This window comes from Cydia strobilella, chromosome 12 (assembly GCF_947568885.1).
Source record: "Cydia strobilella chromosome 12, ilCydStro3.1, whole genome shotgun sequence".
Classification (NCBI taxonomy): Eukaryota; Metazoa; Arthropoda; class Insecta; order Lepidoptera; family Tortricidae; genus Cydia; species Cydia strobilella.
This window is the reverse complement of record NC_086052.1, coordinates 15,512,147-15,530,477: the sequence shown is the minus strand read 5'-3', so window position 1 is coordinate 15,530,477 and position 18,331 is coordinate 15,512,147. Positions and strand designations below refer to the sequence as shown.

At 37.7% G+C, this 18,331-nt stretch overlaps 1 protein-coding gene across 4 annotated transcripts in view; it reads right to left on the bottom strand.

Annotated features, from left to right (window-relative positions):
• The window catches only part of LOC134746259 (CBP80/20-dependent translation initiation factor), a 41,109-nt gene that overhangs the window by 10,609 nt on the left and 12,169 nt on the right, over positions 1–18,331 (bottom strand). The window contains exons 3-5 of one of the 4 annotated variants that reach the window (XM_063680598.1): positions 17,428–18,312; positions 15,000–15,081; positions 9,526–9,616 (exon numbers count right to left, since the gene is read on the bottom strand). In XM_063680598.1, coding sequence (XP_063536668.1) covers positions 9,526–9,616; positions 15,000–15,081; positions 17,428–17,568 — 314 coding nt within the window. In that variant the 5' untranslated portion in view covers positions 17,569–18,312. Of the gene's footprint in view, positions 1–5,493; positions 6,029–9,525; positions 9,617–14,999; positions 15,082–17,427; position 18,331 lie in introns of those variants that run through there. The other 3 variants (XM_063680597.1, XM_063680599.1, XM_063680600.1) reach the window with 3 other exon arrangements.

Genomic DNA, 18,331 nt, shown 5'->3' with positions numbered 1-18,331 from the left:
TAAATAAATAAATTCCTATATGAAAATATGAATCAAAGGAATTCCGGATGCCGGATCGATAAACCTAATCGAAACTGAAATCGAATACCTATATTATTTACTTGCAAGTTTCCTACGCTAATATAATGCCTCTTTCACGCGGTAACCAAAGCCCTGTATGGAGTCCCGCATGAAATGGGCACAAGTGGCGTGTCCTGTCTGCCGGCCTGTATCCGATGGTCTGCTTTGTGCCACTCACTCGTTACTCACACCTTGTTAGGCATGATTAAACCTCTTAGTTACTTAGTTAGCAATATGTCAAGAAATATGACCACTCAAGTAGCATTTGAGTACTTCTTTGTAATGTAGCATGAAATACAAGCTTGGCGTTGTTCGACACGAGTTTGTATATTGTTTGAGATCGTTTAAACTCCGTGGCTAACAAGTCTGTCGGTACGCCCGCACTTTAAGCATATAGTAGTAAAAAAAACTTTTCCTCTTTGATGTACTCCCCTCAGGCTCGTCTCCAATCGTCGTCACACCAAAACTTCAAAAGCGATGCGCACTACCTACCAGGCGGTCCAAGCGGCAAAATCTAACTTCAACGAGCAGTGACCGCAGGTTTGACAGACAAAAAGATAGACGATCCTATCGAAGGAGTTACCAAAAAGGACCACAAAGTTCATGAGTGCAAATATGTATAATATGTATATCAAGTAAATATCAATTCGGCTCAGATTTAGACCACCGTGGCTTATATCGGATGTTGAATTAAAATTACATTAGGATCGGTTGCCAAACCAAATCGCCTCCAATTTTATATCCGCCTAATCGAATTAAAATCTCAAGTAGCAACAGACGTTCAGTAAACAAAATCGTAAGCGAGACTACAGATTACACGTTAACTAGTTAGGTACCTATATTCGTCGTACTAATAGGTAAATATACTAAATACACTTGTTATGTGTTTTATGACGTGCGCTTGTGTTGAATGTGATAAACAGTTTCACGTATCGGTCTGTTGGTACCCAGTCTTTTGTGATACTTGCTGTAGTAATTATTGAAGCATAGCTCAGCGAAACAAGAAATGGAATTTCTTAGTATGCTTAGTGTACAAAACACGGCTAAAGCAAACAATGCAGATGAGATGACCGTAAGTAGCTCTATAATTCTATAAGTAGCTCTACGTAGCAATCCTAGTGGATGCAAAGGACGAATCCTTTTCGTAGACGGTAAATTAGTTTAGTTTAGGTTTACATACACCGAGGCGGTATACTGCATACATGGTTATTCCCTAAGTATATTATTAATAAAAAAATATCATTGATAAACGTCTCTAAGAACAAATTAAATTATTTCAGTTTATTGATAAACGTGTTTCATTAGCAAAACACTGGTAAAGGCTCCCTTGAGTCCCTTGATTGTTCAAAAACTGACAAGAAAGTTGCATTTTATTCATATGTGAGGCAAAGTAATCAAATGCAAATTTTGAGTTGTTTTCTTATGTTTGCTGGTAGAATTGACATTTAAAAATGATGATTTTAAATGATAAATATTTAATAACATTCATTTTGAATCGATTTGCTTTTTTTTTTGTTTGATATTTTACAGTTAGTATTTTCCTTGTGTTGGTGTGGTGAAATTTTTTGTTTCACTCGGTGGCAAAATTTGTTTTACCCTCGTGCCTTGAAACCCTCGCAACGTTCAAGATTCTATTTTTCGAACCACTCGCTTCGCTCGTGGTTCAATTTTGAAGTCTTTCGCTTACTCGGGTATCAATATTAGCACGAGAGGGAGAGAAACAACAACTTTGCCCCCTTGTAAAACAAACAACTTTTTCTGCTTTCATGTTAGGACCTTAAGGGCTAAAGCCCCATGTGGTGTGTGTATTTTAATAACGATATAGATACACAAGAACAGTAGAGGTATAATAAAATATACATTTCAATATGTAAGCGGAAAAAAACCTCTTAAAACGTGTTTTTATTTAAACATTATGCACTTAATTGCTTTTGTGGTTTGGCGTTGCGTTACATGTCACTAAGTCATATCGGCGCAAAACTTAACAGTAAAACGTGAAATCTACCTGCCTATCAAACTTGAAAAAAGCGGGTTCATGAAACCCGTATTCGGCTCATTTCGTGAACGCATAGCAACACGCAATAAATCGACACAAAGGCTTCGCAAAGAGAAGATACGTATTCAAGCATAAAAATTCATATGCACCCAAGCATATCTGTACGAAACAGTCCTTGATAATTTAACGTGCAAATTCTGCTGAAAATTCTTTTGAAGAGACCTAATAATAGGTACTTTTTAAACCGACGTCAAAAAAGAAGGATGTTATCAATTCGACCGTATTTTGTTTTGTTCGACATCGTTCGTCGTTCGTTTCGTTTTACAGACGAGAGACAGAGAAGGAACTGTATGCAACTAAATATGACTGCGTCTTTGGACATCGCGGGAGACAAATTAAGATGCTGTTGCTGATTGCTTGTAAACCATAAAACAACTAAAACAAGCCAGTATAACACCGAGAGAAATCCTTTAGTAATGAAACTCATATACTGAAACCGCCTGTAACATTCTTACAGATTATCTATCTGATTAATTACATTAAAAATCTGTAGAAAATGAAGCAGGAAAATCTTATTTGGAATATTTTGATGGTATAGCTTCGTCCATAATGTCTCATCTAAAACCAAGGTGTCGGAGAGAAATCAATATGTGCGATTAAAATTATCTGCCAAATTCAATGGTTATCGGCTCACACTTTTAGCACAGAATAACGTCGCTATACTTAATACTCAACCTCATATCTGCAACCTGCAACAATAATTTGATGGAAATGTCGCTTTTCTTTCATTCGGAATACGGGTGTTTTTGTCATCAAATGAGTGTTGCAGATACGAGGTTGAGTAAGTATATCGGCGATAAGTAATAGTATACTTTTAGGTAGCACGTAGTTTCATTAAGTAAACAAAATCATTAATTTCACATGCAAACGCATAAATGAAGTCATTGTTTGAGACAATCGGCATCGACTGACTTCGGTCTGGCGATACGGCCTTGGTGGGCTAACGACAACGAGCATCATAGGAGTGAATATGACGCATGGCTGTACCAATTTAAAACTGTGGCCAAATGAGGAACTAAAATTGCTGGGTAATCGTTTCAAGGTGAATTCGGCGGGCTGCATTTAATGACTAGTATGACTAGGTACTAGGTTAATTTTTCTGTCCGGTAGCAAATTCGCCAAAACGGGTTTCTCGGGGTGGGGGGTCTGCAACTACTCCACAGATCGCCGCTATACTTACTCAACCTCGTATCTGCAACACTCATTTGATGATAAAAACACCCGTATTCCGAATGAAAGAAAAGCGACATTTCCATCAAATGATTGTTGCAGATATGAGGTTGAGTAAGTATAGCGACGAGATGGGTTCCAGTGCCATAGCCATAAGAGTAACTACATATCTCTAGCTGGATTTAAGTTACATGAGATTCAGGGACGGTGCTGATTGGTTTAGATACCAACGAATTAATGCAAAAGTAACTGTGTCTGTCACCTCTTTAGGCTCAAACCGCTGAACCGATTTGATGATTGGTATGGTGAAAGAGACCCGAGAAAGGACATAAGTAGGATAGATCATCATCACCATCGTATGCAGACGAAGTCGACGATAGAAGCTAGTATGGAATAAATTAGAATGATTGTTCTAACAGATTCTAATTTCTAAAACGTCAATTTTGTTATTGCGGCTTTTAATTTCCTAGCAATCTGAACTCAAATGCCCATGCAATATTAGTACATATTACGATACAAGTATGTTGTACACTAATATGTACATATACGAGCCCATTCAACCGCCTTATAGACTAGTATGTATGTTCAGGTGGCTCAAACAATGATATTTAATGAATGGGCTTGGTTCTGAATGGGTTTCGACAATATTTTGGTGGTCAGCCAAGACTGCAAGGTCAGCGATAGTGTGAGCTGATGTCACTTAACAGGTAAAACCTAGTGAAAAGTAGCAGAAGGCCTACAGCGAATTCGTTCGTCTATTCGCCTCTCTATCGCTCGTATATGCAAGAGTTATAGAGAGGCAGAAAACGAAATTTTGATTTTCGCGGTCGGTTTCTTGCATTAGCGTGGTATGGAAACTTTTTCTTAAGTGATATGAAATCCTGTAATCAATTTAACCTCGTGATTTTTTAACTACCAACGTAATTCACACTTTCGGATCAGCAACTTAATTAAGTTGTTGTTAAGCATTATATATTCGACATTTATAAACCTTGCTAGACTGAACGTATTATGTAGAGATTTACTTTGCAAAGGCAAGTACCTTCGTGGAATTGTTTAAGTGTAGGTAAACACGAGACAATTACAGTGTTCAAAGTAATCTTAGTACTTAAAACCTTTAAATTACAACGATAACGAAACAACCGCGTGTAAATAATTTATTTGAATTATTTGCTCCCCGCGACTTCGTCAGCGTAGATTCTACAAGAATGTTGATTTCCGTGATAAAAACTATGTCCTTTCCCGGGACCCAACCTCCATATCAAATCTCATTTAAATCGTTTCTTACGGTCTTAGTGTGAACATGTTACAGACAAAGTTACATTAGCATTTATAATATACATAAGGATTTAGAAGTTTCAGGCCTACCGCAGTCTCAAGGTGTCAAGATTATCGAAACTGGAACAAAATTTATAATAGGAAACGAAATCGGCATGTCGTTATACTCGTTATAGACATAAATAGTATAAACTGATGCAAAAACATCATGTGGCAATATGCTCCAGCTGTTTATTTTCAGGAGAAATTATGGGTTAGTTCGCGGGAGAGCTCGTTCAGGGAGAGAATTATATCAAGAACTAATATATATATATATATATATATATATATATATATATATATATACTGTTTTTAGGGTTCCGTACCCAAAGGGTAAAAACGGGACCCTACCCAGACTCCACTGTCCGTCTGTCTGTCATTTGAAATTTTCAGATGATGTATTTCTGTTGCTGCTATAACAACAAATACTAAAAAGTACGGAACCCTCGGTGGGCGAGTCCGACTCGCATTTGTCCGGTTTTTTTAATGTCTCTTTGTGCACATGGAGTTGAAAACACACATGCTAGATGTTACCACGGTGTGACGAATACCATGTCATAATCAGTAATCGGGGGTGTCGATGGGTTAAAATTACTCTGTATGAATGTCAAAGGTGGACATTATTATAAGATAATTTGTATCTGTCAGAGAAGCCCATTAATGATCAATTGATCACGTAAAGTCAGCAAAATTGCGTCCTATGCAGTATTCAACCCTTTTCAGAAGTTCTTAAGTTTCGTGGTTACTTTTCTTTGTTATGTCTTGAATTAAGTAAATTAAAAAAAAAACATTAATCGGGTCAATGTACTAGTGTACAAAAAAATATCGTACTCATTAAATATTCATAATATACCGCCAAGATTCATTCAAATTACAAACAGCTTACTCACACATCCGAAGTAGAAAACCTCCCGCGCACCATTTTCAATATTTTCCACTCACTCTTCAATCACAAAACAATAAAACTACACCCAACACAAAAGTCTTCACTTGTTTACTCGAATCACAATAAAATTTATCACAGAATAGCGTCAATCCCTGTTCAAACTTGGCAATCTGTCGCACAGAAATTACGTTTCATTTCGCTACACTTCGAATTTATTATTAGAATCTAGTCTAAATAAACGGAAAGAGCTTAATACGCTTCCCTGAGAATTTGTTTCGGTAATCCAGCTCCAAAGATGAAGGTCGTAGAGTTCATGTTTCGGTCGTTCGTAAGGTCGTGTTACTCGTGTTCGGTCGCGAAGGCGGGCGTGCGTAGTCAGGGCGGCGCGGGCACGGATCGGCCACGGGCGCGCGCGATCGTGAGCGCGGCTCGAAACAAAGTGATAACAAAAAACTACAACTGATAGGTAAGCAGACGCGCGGTGTTTTGCCTGCTTTGGAGCGGCGCCAACGAACTGGATTACTACCGCTTTGGCTTGACGAAAAACAAACTATCGCTGCAAGGTCGCAGTAAATCGGCGCTGAGGAAATTTTGATGCTTGGGAAAATTTTCATGGGAAAATATTCGGGGCCAGTAGTTACCCACTGGAAAGTTAGGTGGTACTATTAGGATTTTTACAGTAAAACAATCCAGTGCAGCACAAATTGCACCCAGTGCACACATTGGGCTATATCTACATCAAACTCCCTCGCTCTTTTTACTTTTAAAAATCTATAAGATTACGCGTAGACTTTCTTACCATTAAAGATTAAACACAAAAAGGAAATAATAATTTAAACCAACGACCACTTAACTCGCCATTTCCTATGATACAATCTCGGGGCTAAATAGTCGAGATGTAAAGAATGATAAATGCCACAAATCGTGCCAATGTTGACGTTGAGTCGCTGATGAGTGTGACATAACTCATTGCACGGCATTACGTCAACAAACGTCAAAGGGACGTTGTTCTAATCGTGTACACGTTTCTGGTAGAGTTATCTGCCAAGTAGGCAGCAAAGGGTCCTAATGAGGTTCCTGATACAGAGCAAGATAAATTACGAAATTACTCATTGTCATAGAGACATGTTCATCAAGTATGATACCTATATATTTTAGGAGGATTGTGGTTTATGGCACAGTTTTAAATGTAGACTGGGTCCGATATTTAGTTTCCTCCAACGATTACACATTGGTATAGTCAGGGTTGATACATTTCAAAAGTGAAATGTTGAGTGAAGTGTTGTGAATTTTATTAAAATATCCTTAATACATATATGACGATTCGATTGGCCAATTTAGTGCCCAATCATCCGTACCAATTTTGGTAGACTACAATGACAGCTAGATCTACAAGTTGTACAGTCACCTGCAATAATATGTTTCACAACGAAGGCCGCAAAAATATCTGACACAATCTTATTTCTAGAGCCATAACAGCGTGTCACATATTTTTGCGGCCATCGAAGAGTAATATATTATTGCAGGTGACTGCACAAATCGAAATTATCAAACAAAATTTAGCAGTAAACGCAAGTAGAGTCGGACCACGCTAAGTTTGAATGCCAAGTGCTACGTCAAGTATAACTTATAGGGATATAGGGCCAAGTTTATGCAAACTTGCAAAGTTTAGCGTGGTATGATATGAGTCTAATAAATATATGAACTCGCATTAACACTAATCAATGTGTAAAGCGGGCCTATGTCATATTATTGACACAGTAGGTACTTACAGCTGATATCAACACTACCTAATACAAGAATAATCGTGATAGGATTTTTTTTTTTATTATAAACTGATCGGCGATTATGATATACATCCTAAATACGAAGGTATAAATAGATTTGTTAATGCCAATCGATATGGTCGCTGGATTGGAACGGATTGATTCTGCGGGTAACGTTACAGCTGGCTGGGTTTTGTCATTCATCTGTCATATCTGTATGATATGACTAATATACAGCGTGGAAAGAATGAATGGGCCCTGGAGGGAAACTGGGAAAGTTCCTTAAAACCTTAACTTAGCTCTTTTTGCTCAAAGGCAACATTATTTTATTTTTTAAAAGAAACAAATATGCACAGTTTATTTTAATTCGTTTGTTTCACCCGGGAATCGAACCGATTAAAATTTTAAAAAAATAAACGCTATTTTATTCTACTATTCGATACAGTTAATGTTAATGATTTAATAACAATGTTTCTCCAAGAAACATTAGGCCTTTCACTCGTCTGTCGTACAAAATATCCATAAAATCTAATATTTAGTATTCAAGAATAAAGCAAAATTGAAAAAAAAAATGAAAAATTTTTGAATGCAGTTTTGTTTATTTTCAAAAATAAAAGAATGTTTCCTTTAAGCAAAATGAGCTCATTTAAGGTTTTGAGGTAAGTACGTACTTTCCCTCCAGGGCCCACTCATTCTTTCCACGCTGTATGTAGATGAGTTAAAATAATAACTAAAAAAACATATAATCTCTTAAATAAAGGCCAGGTCACACCAGATGCGTAACTATAGAGCATGAAATTGTCTTCGGTTACCGCGATAGTTACTCATGAAATAAAACTATGAAAACGGATTATATCGCGTATATTGAATTTATAATACATCCCGACGTTTCGAACCCTTTACAGCGTTCGTGGTCAACGGGTGACTGAGGAAAAATTACAAAGTGCAAAAATACCCACATACTAAAATAATGAACAATCATAGACTATAAACTTTAAGGCTGGTTGTACATGCAAAAGGAGCAAGCGAGACATAAGACTGTGAGACTTTAGTGTTGGATGATGTTGGACATTCTGAATATAATATGTTTTGAAAAGATGTGTCCCGCCGAGTTTGATGCCGGTCCCATATTGGGATACCCTCCTACAATTTAGGAGGGAATTAAATCTTCTCGGGTCCGTGGTGTAGGGTTGGAGCCGGCGTAGTTTTTATCGCGTATATATGTATCTTTACTTGAAAATAATTGTAGTGTATAACTAGCCTTATGAACCGATTTTGCATGTACAACCAGCCTTAAAGTTTATAGTCTATGATTGTTCATTATTTTAGTATGTGGGTATTTTTGCACTTTGTAATTTTTCCTCAGTCACCCGTTGACCACGAACGCTGTAAAGGGTTCGAAACGTCGGGATGTATTATAAATTCAATATACGCGATATAATCCGTTATCATAGTTTTATTTTATAGAGCATGAAAATATTTGGTAGCAGACGAAGACATGCTGCATGCGCATTCGGTGTAACCTGTACTTATACTGTAGGCCTACCGCAAACATCGAAAATGTACTCGTCACTCCTACCAATTGTGTTAAATCCTTAGTTTTATTGGAATTGTATGGCCTGGATGCTAGCCCTTTTACCCAAATCCCACAGAACAAGACTATACACGGTGGTTAAAAAATAAGTGCATTCTCGTTACCAGGCAGGTTCTAGAATTATACTGAGCAACTTTTACTATGGGACCAACCACGAAATCCCGAAAAAAATTTTACCCGCCCCCATAAAAAATGGACCAGCCAAAATGTATGAAACAGCCAATTTTTTTTCGCGATTTTGATTTTTTTTTGGGGGTTGCTCCGATAGTAAAATTTTCTCAGTATAATCCTAAAACCTCCCTGGCAACGGGAATGCACTTATTTTTAAGACACCGTGTATAGAACCAGGATAAACGTATGTTTGCGCCAGGGATCGAATACCGGTATATTTTTCATACAAATTAACCGGTATTCAATTTCGGTATCTAGGTTGTTTATGTATATTTTTCCATTTCATTTAGGTGATCTGTTGTCCTTACCTAAATATCATTCTACAATATTTAAGAAATATTTCGAATGCAACGTGATATTTTGATTTTAAGTTATACCGGTAACGATCCCTGGTTTGCGCCAATAACAAAATCTTTTGACAGTTGCCTCACTTGCCTTCCCTATTGCAATTCTAGATGTTTGCGCTAGGCTAAGCCAACTGGTATGTAAAGTTCAATAAACTCACCGATTCTGCTGATCAGCGGGCTTGGCCATCGTGAACTCCTTGGCGTGGACGTTCAGCTTGTTGGTGGTGGCTGGTGCGTCTGTGCGGACACCTGGCGGTCAACGTTGGCGTCAAGAGAAGAGACAGGAGAAAGAGTTAGGGAGGTGGAAAGTTAGTCGCGTGATAAAGGGGTGGATTTGTATAGGCCAGGTGAGATTACCGGCAATTTAAAGTTCAGGCTGGTCAAATTTTTACGTTCAACGGCACATAAATGTTATGTCTAGCTTTTTGGTCAATATATCGCATTTTTAGCACCTTGGTCAGAGTGAGAAGTTTTGAGGCCTGACAGCCCTATTTAAAGTACAAAATGTTTAAATTAAGAAGCGCCCCTGGTTTTTGTTATGCCTAATGTGTCTTAGGTGATTCAAATTTGAACGTTCATAACTACACAGATAAAGGGCATTTCTTTAACTATTTCGGTACCGACTTGTATCAAAATTTAACAAGTACCTAAAGTGAAATAAAACTATGAAAACGGATTATATCGCGTATATTGAATTTATAATACATCCCGACGTTTTGAACCCTTTACAGCGTTCGTGGTCAACGGGTGACTGAGGAAAAATTACAAAGTGCAAAAATACCCACATACTAAAAATAATGAACAGTCATAGACTAAAAATATATATCTTTACTTGAAAATAATTGTAGTGTATAACTAGCCTTATGAACCGATTTTGCATGTACAACCAGCCTTAAAGTTTATAGTCTATGATTGTTCATTATTTTTAGTATGTGGGTATTTTTGCACTTTGTAATTTTTCCTCAGTCACCCGTTGACCACGAACGCTGTAAAGGGTTCGAAACGTCGGGATGTATTATAAATTCAATATACGCGATATAATCCGTTTTCATGGTTTTATTTCATGAGTAACTATCGCGGTAACCGAAGACAAAGTGTTAAAATCCTGTTTCATATTTATATCCAACGCAATGACGCACCGTCGTCGCAACACTCAACTAACTATATTTTTGTACTATAACTATGTATTTTAAACTAGACTTCCATTACCGTGATAGTTATTGATGAAATAAATAAATAAATATTATAGGACGTTCTTACACAGATTGACTAAGTCCCACGGTAAGCCCAAGGAGGCTTGTGTTATGGGTACTCAGACAACGATACATATAACGATAAATACATACAAACAAAACACCCATGACTCAGGAACAAATACGGTACCTGTGCTCATCACACAAATAAATGCCCTTACCGGGATTCGAACCCAGGACCATCGGCTTCACAGGCATGGTCACTACCCACTAGGCCAGAACGGTGGTCAAAAACTGTATACACTGATTATATCGCGTATAATGAATTTAAAATACACCCCGGCGTTTCGAAACCACGCGTTTTTGTTCAACGGGTGACTGAGGAAAAATATTTTCACCTCTGTCAAAACAACAATGCGCAAAACTACCCACATACTTACAGAAATATTGAACAAAAACTACAAATTTTAAGACTATGAATTTTTATATTATTTATTTATTTTATATATATTATTTTTTATTTTTATGATTATGAATTTTTATACATGAAAAATAAGCTTATAAAGCTAGTTATACAATAGGCATGGGTGTCATAACTATTTAACCGACTTCAAAAAAGGAGGAGGTTATCAATTCTTTAAGTAACATTTCTATTTTATACTTACTGAAAAGTCCACACCATTCAACACTACCTATGGTCTCAGTTCAGTGGTACAGTCGAGTTCATAAATATGTATACATTTTTTCACCTTATTGCAATGGATTAAGGTGAAGAAATGTATACATATTTATGAACTCGACTGTATGGTGGTGGTGTGATATGGTAAATAAATGCAGGATATAATCCGTCTAAATAGTAAATTTTGTGTATTTTAAAGTTTATCGTTGCCCTTTGGCACGGAAAATATACAGCAGACGCTTGGTAATTAGAAAAAGCAATCAATAAGGTAAACTTATCAGCGTGCGTTTACACATGCAGTAAGTGCCCAAACTTAAACCACGTCGCCATACTAGCTGTAGGTATAGAAAAGTGGACACCAACCAACCAACAGTACCAGCAATGCCTTTGCTCTTCATTTATATGAATATCAATATAATTATGGGTGGACCTTACGTGTTTGCAATAAGGTTTATTTTACAAATTGTCAATGCTGACAATGGTACCTTACAATTATGAACCGAATCAGATATTTATATCGGTTAAATGGAGGTTTAGCTCAAATGCCGTTGAGCGCCATTGGAGTTGAAAATTATTCACTTTTAATCTAATTGCCAATTCCACCCCTGGCTAATAAGTGACGTGGCGTAAATCCATAAAAATCAATACATTTTTAGGTAGGTCGATGTTATTAAAATAACATTCTAATTTATTGTTAGTATATTTATAATTTTCGCCACGTCACTGATATTATGAGAAGGAAGCTGGAAAAGGACAGAAAAGTCGTGAAAATGAAACGAATAACACTAACGTCTAAGTTATTAATTACACTATGAAATCTATTCTTATCGAAACACCCCATGAGGAGAGGAACATATTTGAAGATACAATCCTCTCTATATTTTATTTACTTAATAAAATATTAACCTTTTGGATGCCAATGACCGATAAATCGGTCATAGACCACAGAGCAACATAGACCTACATGCATATGCATAAAGTTCAATTTCAGTTTTGACACTTCGGTGACGTAGCGTCTAGATGACTGCTTTTGTGTTTGACACGGCGTCGAACAGGTTAAAGTTCTAATCACAAATTGGTGTAAAAACGCGATCACGCGTTTTTAAGTCTAATGCTTAATATAAAATAAAGCAAATTAAACATTCAAAGTTATCAACAAGAATCTTAGCTTATCCGGATGGGGTATTTCGACTCGATATTCGATAGTAAGCTTAAACATCGACACATGCTTGGCAGGAATCGATTGAGTGTGTTGCCATAAACAATACAAATAAATTATCTGTACGTAATCGGGTAACCCAGTTGGTCATGCGCGGCGCCACGCACGAACAACTAACTTTCTAACTAACTGATCCTAGATTTGTAATTTGTAATTAACACGCAGTTTAGCTAACAGATTCATATCTACTATTCTACACTAGTATTACGGCCAATCGAGCGTGCGCCTGTGGCGTGCTGATTGTATTTTCTAAGACATAAATAGATCACTGTTTGCTGTTATATACCAGTCTAAACGAAACATAAATCTGATTTTCATTTATAACATACTACAATAGTAAGATTTGATTTGACCTGTGGTGGCTGTGGTTTCAGGTTCGGTCGGTGTGGGAATAGTCACGGCGACGGTCACCGTGGCTACCACTGGCGCTGCTGATACCGGTACAACCGGTACGGCTACCGGCTCCGGCACAGGAACGGTCACGGTCACGGGCGTAACCGGCACGGGTACCGGCGTGGGTACCAGCGCGGGTACCGGCGCGGGTACCGGCTCCGGTACCGGCGCGACCGGCGTCATCGGCTGAGCCAACGACTGCTTCATTATACACCTCGACATAAATTCACTTACACACAATTATAATCTTATTTCACTAAAAACATCGAGGAAACGCACATGAGTTTGACAGCGCACTAAACATTAGACTGTCGAGACGTTCCAAATATGATTGTTTGTTTATTTTTAATTTTGGCGCCAATTTGGCCGGTGACGTTCACCAGCCAGCCAAGCACTTATCTTTCGTGTTTTGATAGTTGACCAACCTTATTCAATAAATCGCGCCGAACTATCCTAACGAGTTGTTGGTTACGACTACGACTCACGCCCGATTTGTTTTGAAAACTACACACCGAGTCACCAAAGATGTGGGCGTATGTTGAGCCCGGTTATTTAGGTACGTAATTATGAGAAGATAAGCGTCCGTCTCTTTCTGTCGAGCGGTGTCAAAAGTTATGTTTGCTCTAACATGTTTTAAAGTTGATAACCATAACCACGTCATTAATGGTCGTACCACACCATCGCACCGCACCAAGGTCATTGTGCGACGCATCCATAAGTAAGAGCGAGAAAGCGATATCTCTTTCTTATGGATGCGTCGCACAATGACCTTGGTGCGGTGCGACGGTGAGTTACGGCCTTTTACTCCCGCTCAAGTGAATGAAATGAACGAATGATGACATTTATCTTTATACAGATAATCTACAAAAGAGCATACCGACACACTTTGCGAATGAGTAAATTAGTTATGCACTTTTGCGGCTACTAGTGATGTCATACTTTCTATTATAAATAGTCTACAAGATTTTCGGCTATTTATTATTTATATAAATTAAAGTTTATTTTGCCCGTTTTTTTTGTTGGTGGCTTAAGTCCGAGAATTGTATTTGTGCTGTGTAGTGAAATGTTAAGTACGGAGCTAATTTAATCTATTTTAATTGGTATCTTGGTCTGGGTTGACAAACAGCGCTGCAGTGCTCATGCTGAGTTGATGCTGGCAGCATTATGCTGACGCCCAAACCATTTGTCACAGCAAATGTTTAGTCATTAAATTACAGTTATCTGGTTATATAATGTTTATAGGTTAAGTAACTTTCTTTAATATTGTGTTTTCTGTATTCGCTGTTGTGGCAATAAATACATATTCTTTCTTTCTTTATTACTTATTTCAGCAGTTCACGCCAGCGCCAGTTTTGTTTAAAAACAACACTTAAATTTTACGGGTCTGATTAGATACAGATAATCAAACTTTGTAGTTGTTGATTAAACCAGGCAGAAGCACAGATAAAAATAACCTTGCAAAACCTAGAGGACTGGAAAATATTGTAACCGCAAAGATGACAACTGAAGTTGATTGTGCTATTTCCGATATAAAATTTGCAGCTACAATATTTTGCACTAATAATTAATATACATTTGTGTCCGTCTAAGTTAACTCTGCATAGACTTTAATGTGACAAAATGCATAAGTACCATGAATGATATTATCATAGTAGTTTGACGTAATGGTGACATGTTTCGATGTTTCATGCTCTCATCGTGATGGTATCGGATTGCAAAGTCTGTGCAGAGTGGTTCATGGTTCAACTCTATACTCTATTCCATTAGGACCCTAAAAGAATGTAAACAAACAAAACCATTTCATACGGTGACTCAGTCAAGTATAATAATAATATTTCCACAGATACAAAAAGTTGTATCTCATTGGCGAAATGACTGAGTCACGTGGTTTGGTTTGTTTACCTTCTTTCAATGTGGAATAGAGTGAGACCAAGATAAGTCTGCAATGAACCTGATAGCACACGCACACGCAGTGCAAGTGTTATTTATACGTCATAATTTCATAGATGTTATGACGTATTTAAGTTCAACGTTTAAAATAACACTTGCACTACATGTGCTATGAAAATCGTTGCAGACTTATCTTAGTCTAACTTCTAGACTATAAATTATTTCGTCTATAGTCTAAAACTCTAAATATGACCGAACCTGGGGGTCTGTATATCTCCAGCGTGGGTTTGCCCTTGGCGTTGGTCAGAATCATGCTCCGCCGCTTCCCGTTATTCGAAAACTGTAAAATAAATGCCGGAATTATTCATTAGTAATGAATTGTCACTTTTTATTTTTAGCACTAGATTTCGAATGGAATCTGCTCTGTATCATCGACCGATCTGAAATTATGTTATTCGGTTTAAGTCTTAAGAGGCCCATTGACTGATTACCAGTCCGCCGGACCGGACGATATCGGACTGTCAGTTGTTCGGAACTGTCAAATTTTTGTTGATAATTAGTGGGCCCCTTTAAGTAAATATTTCAAATAGCAAACAGTTACATATTTACATGAATTTGCAATTGCTATGCACTACATTTCTATGCCTGGGGCATGATAATTATAAATATGGAATTTAGCATCTACATTGGCACATTCATAAATCACAATCGGCCACTCTATAAAATATTGGGCTATTAGTATTTTTCAAACACGAAGGATACGGTGACAGGTGTCATCTCCATATAATTTGTAAATTAAAATGTGATGACATATGTCAGCATATCCTTCCTGTTTGAAAAATATAAATAACTCTACATGGTTTTTATCACGCGATATAAGCAATTATTTAAATATTTCGGGTATATTTGTTGACAAAGTATTATTATTTTATTAGGCTATCGAAGCTTAACGTCAGAGACAAACGCCACATTGTAGCCCAAGACAGAGCGGCTTGGAGAGCACTGGTGAAGAGAGTCCACATTCGTCACGTCTCCCTCAGTCCCGATACGACAAGGACAAGGAAGAAGATTATCGAAGCCAGTTAAATTCTAGTGTTTAATTATTTGTATAAGGCGGCATAAGTAACTAAACCTATGTTAAAACTTAAGTTCATATTAGTTGAAAGCATTCTTGAATTATTGAGTAGGTAGGTAGTCATGAGCAAATATACTGTGCTTGTTCAAATATTTAGTAATATCCTAGGCTGCCACCAAATGACCTAATGTTTTATTAGCAGCTCTGATGCAACCAGTGGTAAAAATATCAATCTTTGGCGACTGCTTAAAGGCTTAAAATTTTCTGATTTTTCTGAATGAATTAAAGAAATCAATCGATCAAATTATTAATGAATGAATAATTTCTTGTCGCCTAATTTCACATAGATGTTTTTTTTTAGTTAAAGGAAAAATCGAAACAATTGTGTTATTTGTAGCAGTCTGGGTAACTACGAGTACTAAATGGGGCATTTTCTATGAAAAGGGACCTTATTGTCGATGGCGCTTACGCCGCACAGCGTCGCGCGCCATTGTATTTATATCGGAGCATCGTTTATAATGGCGTGAGCGCCATCGACAATAAGGTCCCTTTTTATGGAAAATACTACAAATAGTAAGCTTAGTTAGGCGCATGGCACACTGCATCCGATTCGCACGCGGCACGTCGCGTCGCTCCGACGTGGCAGCGGGATGTCGCTATAATACGCGCATATCGTTATGTGCCCCATTCGCACGTGAGCTTAAAAAGCGTTGCGTGTGTGACGCACCCATAAGTAAGAGCGAGAAAGATATATCGCTTTCTCGCTCTTACATTTATGGTGGCGTCACACACGCAACGCTTTTTAAGCCCTCGTGCGAATGGGGCCTTACATTTGTGCGCAGGGATATTTTTTGAGGGGGCAAATAAAAAAATGTATAATATATCGGCGTACCTATCCTATTAGTACAACTACTTAAATGAATGTTCTTTTAAAAAAGTTCTAAAATTCTAATAAGGAATGCAATTTCAACAACCTAAAGGCCGACCAGGTGGCAGACGTGTGGGTGATTAGATCGTGCGCCTACGCTTCCAACGTAATCAACTTCACAATCGCTGCATAATTAGTTTATGGTTATTGAATAATAGATATTATAAATTATTCGAGTGTTAATGAGCAGTTGAGCACTATAGTTATTAACTATCTGGCTTGAGGAATCTGGATACGAATGTTTAAGTGTAAAAACGCAAGATCTATCGAAGAGGACCATCTTATGGACTCCAAACTTATTGGCTCTAGGCCACCGACAAGAGGGCCTACCGCGAAACACGATAATCGAAATTTCTTGCATATTCGAGCGATAGAGAGGCAAATAACGAAATTTCGATTTTCGTGTTTCACGGTAGGCCCTCAGATCTTTGACTCTCCGGTGGCTCTTACGGTAGATGTCGCTAGGGTCCCCTAGACCCATATAGTGGGAAGACTATGGATGAGGTCTTGGTGGCTCAGTTGGCAGAGCGCTGGAGTATCGATCCAGAGGCCATGAGTTCAAGTCTCACCCAAGGCAGTAATTTTTCCACTTTTAATTTTAATTGTGTCATATTTAGAATTAGAAAGGGTTGGGACCTTTGCGACCTCCTAGTAAGTATATCAATACTTGTGGTTTAGCTAACCTGATTATGATGCATATTATGGTGCGACTGAGGGCGAATGAAACTGCGCTCCCTCATGATGACGCCAGGCGACGCAAAGTCCTGCATCCTGTAGCTCCTCTGCAGCCCACTGCCTATCTGTGTTTGCATCTCGTTGCTCATTTTGTTTATGTGTTCGACTGATTTAAAAAAATATGTCTTATGACCACCACTTTTTATCTGTGGCTACGAATTTTCTGCCGGACTTATTTACTCTGTGGTGTAATCCACTTTTTATATTCTGTGGTTACGAATGGTTATGATGTCAGCCCGATATACTTACTCTGTGGTACGTGAATTATGTATGGTCGCGATTTCCCGCCTATTTAGTTGTCCAATTTTTTGTTGGTTTGCCGCGTGTTTTCAAACTCTTTGGTAGCTACTGCAAGCTCTGGTACTTTTATTATTCAAGTTTTTATTATTATTCTACAGACAAGACTCAAAATATTTAAATAAATAGATACACTAGATGAATGACTAGTATTATTAATATTATATTAACGCAATGTCACACTTATTTTGGTTATATAATTTTCTCTATTTACAACATCAATAAATACGTATAAAAAACTAACTAAACAGTCTATACACGTCGAAAATGCGAATACAAGCTTTAACAATAATAATGATCACAAATTTGTGACGTCACGTTAGAGATCAGTTTTCTCCGTTTTATATATGCATATATAAACAAGTACACCCCTATCGTGGCCACTGATAGAGGCGTTTATCGAGTTTTCGTTTTGATACGACTAAGATAAGAGCAGTGCAGCGTGAGGTGCCTGACCCGTCACCGAGCGATTTGCAGTATTTCGAGTAACCGCGAATGCTTCTACGGTTGCGTCTCGAATCGTTTCGTCGTGGGCTCTATTTGAACCCTATAATC